General features: G+C 38.0%; 1 protein-coding gene across 1 annotated transcript in view; it reads left to right on the top strand.

Annotated features, from left to right (window-relative positions):
- The first annotated feature begins 216 nt into the window (after positions 1 to 216).
- Positions 217 to 6,000, top strand: part of rad51d (RAD51 paralog D) — a 23,650-nt gene continuing 17,866 nt past the window's right edge. The window contains exons 1-2 of the mRNA XM_008428510.3: positions 217 to 616; positions 694 to 755. Coding sequence (XP_008426732.2) covers positions 535 to 616; positions 694 to 755 — 144 coding nt within the window. The 5' untranslated portion in view covers positions 217 to 534. The remainder of the gene's footprint in view (positions 617 to 693; positions 756 to 6,000) is intronic.

Raw genomic sequence — 6,000 nt, 5'->3', positions numbered from 1 at the left:
ATAAAATTTAAATGAAATACACTGAAGCTTGTGGTTTTTAACATGGTAACAAATATCATACTTTCACATTTGAAAGCCACAGCTTAATTTTTTTAACAAGTGTGAGACGCAAGATTAAAATCCTTAAAGATACAGTTGGTGGCTGAAAGTAATATTTTCAAAGGTAAAAGCCCCGAAAGCGTGTTTGGGGAGCACATACTACATTTCCCTAAATGCATTGAGCGGGAGCTACGGCAAACCAGAGTGGCAAACACAAATTTTTTGACACGCGTTCCTTGCTATAACGTTGAACTCTAAACTCTAGCTTAAGCTAATAAAGTTACTCAGAACTGATATTCCTCCTAATAAAACAATCAGTTTTTAAGGGCAAAAGTTTAGTCGGAGGCGACAGGAGCGTATTTTAAACGTTCCGCTTTCACACGGAAAAGTTAGCTAAAGTTAGCCGGGAAGCTAAAAACAACTTGAGCTAACGTTAACTGACAAAAGATGCTGGCTGGTTTCTCCTAAAGTCTCAGAAGTGAGTGATGAAGAACAATGGTGGTGTTACTGGTAGGAATGTGTCCTGGTCTGGATGAAGATTTGCTGCGGAGTCTGCGGGCAGCTGATATCAGAACAGGTTGGTGCGGTTTTATTGCGTTTTAATGGTAAATGACGAAGATTTGCAGCTTCAGTGATGGCTTCTTGTTTCCTCAGTGGAGGACCTTGTCTCTTCTGACATAGAGGATCTCGCACAGAAATGCTCCGTCTCATATAAGGTATTTATGACCCAATCAGGTTAATTTAATATGATCAGTCATCATGAAGTATGGAGGACGGTTCCTCCCAAAATTGGCAGTATTGAAATAATTAAATGGCTAGACGGGTGCCGTCTATTTTTACTTGACTGAAACACTGTTTCAGCCCAGTGTTTCAGTCATTACAGATTAAACACATGGATCATATTTGACTTGACTTTTTTTTTCTTTTTTGAAGAATTTACACAATTTTCTTCAACCTGCATCCACAGCTACATCTTTATTCTATTATTTATTTGACTCTGTTTTGATCACTCCCTCCTCCCACATGGCTAAACTGATGTAACAGCTGCATGTAGAATTACAAGAAGCTTAGGTTTTAAGATGTATAACTTAGGACAATAAGCATCTAAACCTTAAGATCAGGGATTAAGAATCAAGGTCAAACTCTGCAGCAAGTGTTTTGGTTTTAGGCCACAGGAAAAGGAGAGCACAGTTGTTTTCTAGGAGCGATTTGCTGGATTTTCAGTCAAAAGGTTGCGGTCAAAGGTGGTAATACCACTAATCTAGCAAAACATCCACTGATCCGGGCCTTCACCTGACGCATAGAGGTTGGAGAGGCAGCTGGAGGCAAAGATTTATTTATGTCACATCTTGTCCTCTGGATTTTTCCCAAAACACATTTCACACTCATCTTCCAGTGTTCAATGTGTATAATCATATATGTGTATTTTATGCCCACTTTCCAAAGCTTCAACTGCCAGTATTCCGACTGCTTGAGTGTGGAGAAAATTAAAGTCACTATTAAGGCTGCACAATATCACAGCAACATGTCATTCTTATGTTAGTAGCAGCAATAAGGTCATTATTAGGGAATCATAAATCCCTAAACTATTTTTGAGGTTTATTGAAAAAACAAACTGTAGAAAATTACAGTGGACCGCCATATTTGTAGAAAATTGACAGATTTTTTTGTTGTTCATATTAAAAATACTCTACAGAAGATGCAGCTTGGAAAGCTGAGATGCATCGGAGCGATGCTACAGGACTGTTCTTAAAGGACCGGTTATGCCAGGACGCATCGACACACCGTTACAAAAATTAATAAATAGCTGTCTCTACATTTGATAAGTACATCTTTAAATTAGATATTGAACATCTTTTCCCTAATGATCCCTAATTGGCACTGATACCAGGAGGCTACTTTAATCTGTTTCAGATATTGGGTAAACATAACATAGTTATTCATCAGAGAAATTGCATAGAAAAGTAAGCTTCTTATCCCTTTAATTCCCCAAGACTAGCAAAAAAATCTGAAATAGGTAGACTTGTCAACGTGCATTTGTAAATTTAATTGGTCAATTTTTCTGTGTGATTGATCCTGATTGGTGACCCGCTGATCAGAAAATATAAGTAAAAATTTTAAATATATGTAAAAATATGCAAAAGTTTCCAAATAGCACTGGAAGTCCTAGTGGGGAAGTTGTTGCTGAAGGAAGACTTCCAATTTAGCTAAAGTACAGTGTTGGAAGTCTTTTAAAAGGAAACCAGTTGTCCATGACATGCTGCAGTTCATTCAGGCTGCAAGACAGCGAGAGAGAGCAAACATTTCAGCAGATAATAGGAAAGCTGAAAAAAGTAAAGCAACCGTTTCTACTCTTTCATCTTTCAACCTATCTGTTATGAAACGAGCTGTGTTTTTAAATGTTGACAGGTTTTTTTAAGTTAAGGATATTTACTCTTCTCAGTGAAATGGCTGTTGTAGTTATGCTAGAAAACCAGCTACAAAAGCTAACGCCGGTCTAGGATGAGTCTGCTCTTCAGTAAGCATTACTAATTGAACAAGCTGTTCATTGATGTATGTGGAAAAAAGATTTCACCTGCTAATGTTTTAGTCAGGATACCTAAAGCATTTTTTGTGTTTGAATCCTTTTAGAGATGCAGAAATGATAGTCTTAAAGCTTGAAGAGCTAAGCGACTCTTGGGTAAAATGTTTGTGTTTAATGTCTGTTAGAGCGTCTTCATTTTTCCAATATTGGCATGCTGATTTTGTCGACTTGAGCTTACCAAAGAGAAACGACCTGAAGAATGATCTGAAATCCAGATACGTGAGCTGGAATCTTGCAGAAGTAACATCCAAAATGCATTTTTGAGTGAAGGACAACTTCAAACATATTTCCCCTTGGGATCATTGTGTTTTTCAAATATTACTTTTCTCCTCCTCGCAGTCTGCAGAAGGTTCAGGTTCACCTCAGTGACCGAGCCAGAGTTTCTGCCCTGTGTGTGTTCAGCCTGCAGGCATTTATCTCCTGAGCTGATAACCGGCATCCCGGTGGTCCGTCAGCCTCCCGCTGCACATCTGAGCCATTGTTTTGTCCGCAAATTGGAACGCCTCCGAGGTCATCGCCAGGCCGCCTGTTGACATCAGCAGTCTGAAAGTTTAATTAAAACTGCTGAAGGATTTTCCAGTAAAACACACCTATCCTATGATACATGGACAGACTGGAGTGCCAGCAACATCTGAGGAGCTAATTGAGACCCAGCAGATTTGCCTTCTCTTCCAAATGAATATATGGTCGAGTTCAGAAGGATCCGCTAATCAAGAAGCAAATCTTTTAAACAATTTGAAATGCTTGTTCACAATTTGAGCAAAAGAAGCGGACAGTGTAACGCTGTTGATATAGTCCTTTCTGAATCTGGTATTGAAAAGGTTATTAACAATAAATAAGAGGAAAATAATCACGGACATCTGATTTGCACACTTCATTATTCATCCATATACATTTTCAAAATGAAGTGAAAATGAAAGGTTTAAGTGGAATATTTACATAAACATCATGAGCATGACCTTGTTTATTTAACAAGACTGGTGAGCAAGTTTCAATTAAGTGTGCATTTGCACTAATCCACATAGTTTCTGCTATGGTGTATGGAGGACCCATCGTGCTGTAATTCAGAATAAATACAGAAATACTCGTTGGCTGGAGTAGCTTGTAAACTAATAAGCAATTTCCCTTTGGGGATCACTAAAGTATATTCTATTCTATAAATGAATGCTCAATAAATAAATAAGCATACAAGAACTGAGTGTGCATTAAAATGGTTCAAAGTCTTAAAACTAATGAGAGGTGGGAGTTCATGTGGACCACATCTGCCAGCTTGGGACCCTCTAAAACCGCGTATTACTGCCTATTTTAATAATTTAAACCACAAATATGCCTCAATATTCATTAATACACACAAACAATCTTGGCACTACTGGAGAAGCTGATATCCACAGTCTTTCTTCTCTCTGCTCTTTGCAGTACAGCCAATCAGAACCAAGAAACACGAATAAAGCTCCCGGATTGGCTGCCTTACAAACGTGAGACAAGTAGCATTGTGTCTGTGTTTTCTGTCAAATATTTTAGATATGCGCTTTGAAAAAATGAGTGAATAACGTTACATTCTACAGAATAATCTTCAAATACTGCACCACAAATGGGTGAGCAGGACCATAATGTTGGTTGAATGTCTTTTTAGCAAGTTGAGCCTCAATCGCATGCTTTTTGTAGCTCTAAAGAAACTGCCATAATTCTGACTGGATGTTTGACTGCTCTTCTTGGCAGTCAAAATGTTATTGTTCAAAAGCATGAACAATAGAAACTTCATGCTTAGAAACTTTTTAAACGATTTTGGTCCACACCAGGACTCACTTAAGTGTATTTGCAATGGAGTCTACGGGATAACGAGTTCTAGTCCGTTTAAAGCAGACCAAAAGTCTCGGGTGCGAACACACCCTTAAACGTAGTCAACAGATTCTTAATATGTTTATGTTTGGGACTTGAGGTTGTAAAAGTCTGCTTTTTTTATCTGCAGAGCCCTTCTAATCAACTTGTTCTTTGCTTGAGGAGTGTTTAAGGCAGAGATGCATCTACAAGTTGCTGGAGTCTTCAAGGACTTCTGGTGATTTTTTGTGATCACTTTGTGGAACGATTATTTATGGGAAAAATCAAAATTGTCTGCTCACAATTCCCCACTCTAACAACTAAAGCAGGAAAATGTAAATAAACGTAGTTATTTGGTGGGGAAATAATTCCAGATTAAATAAACTTGAACATATAACAGGAGAGAAGAGAATCAAGCAGACACCATTAAGTTGAAAATACAATGTGACATGCTCACTGATTCAAAACCCTGTGCACCATTTAACAGACCAGCTAATATCATTCTGATATCATTAGCTTCTTTAAAGCATCTACAACAGCTTCATATTTCTTTTATAAATATCTTTTTTATGTATATAAAAATATCCTAAAGGTTAATCTGTAAAAAGCCTCCAGAGATCACCTTAAAGTGCTCTGGAGTTGTTTATAGTCCTAAAGCATCCAAACTGATTGAGAGCTTGCGAAAAAAATCAATAAATTACACCTTTTTTTTCTCATGTTTTAGAAATATAAGGCACGTTGTTGCAGGGTTTAGAAAGCTAATCAATTTATAGTCAGATTTGGTTAGACCTGTCTCTGTGCTGGACCTGAAATGTTTTATTTTTTTTTACTTCTACGACCTTTTGAGGTTACTTGTAAAAACTGGAAACAGGATATCTTTGAAAGCTGATTGATTAGTTGGCGTGAAAGCCTGTCAGGTTAGATCTTCTCTGTCATCACCGTCTGTTCTAGCAGTCGGTGTCGGTCGATGCCTGTTGTCTTGCTCTGCCTAATTAATGAGAAAGCGAGACGTGTGTGTGTGTGTGTGAGATTCAACGTAGAAGTTTTTATTGATATGCAGGAGAGAGTTTCTCCATACTGTGTGGAGCAGCGGTGGCGAGTCGAGGCTTTGTTGAAGCGCAGGAACCTTCCAACCGACGGCGTGTTTAAATGAGCCTCGTTTCTTGGAGGGAAATTTTCAAAGAATAAACTTTTATAGAAGAAATTCAGTTAGGCGCTCCATGTGGTTTCCTAACTAGCAGCTTATTCTACTGGAGGATTCCCGTTAGGAATTAAACATGACACCAGGAGGTTTATTTGCGTGTTTGAACTACTTCTAAATGGCATATTATAATATAAAGTTAATAAAACACAAGACGATGTCAGCTGGGAACCATGTCAAAGCAAGGATACATTAGTGCATTATTTGTCACAGACCATAAAGCATGGGACTCTAAATATCCGTTTTCCCACGTACACACATAAACATAAATACAGACTTTTCTCAAATCTCCACTTTCATCAGAGCTTATTTTTGTGATATTAAGCTGATCAGATATCTAGGTCTGAGTCTATTTGTA

Source organism: Poecilia reticulata, chromosome 14, assembly GCF_904066995.2.
Source record: "Poecilia reticulata chromosome 14, P_reticulata-male-v2, whole genome shotgun sequence".
In the NCBI taxonomy this organism is placed as follows: Eukaryota; Metazoa; Chordata; class Actinopteri; order Cyprinodontiformes; family Poeciliidae; genus Poecilia; species Poecilia reticulata.
This window is presented reverse-complemented; position numbering and strand designations above follow the sequence as displayed.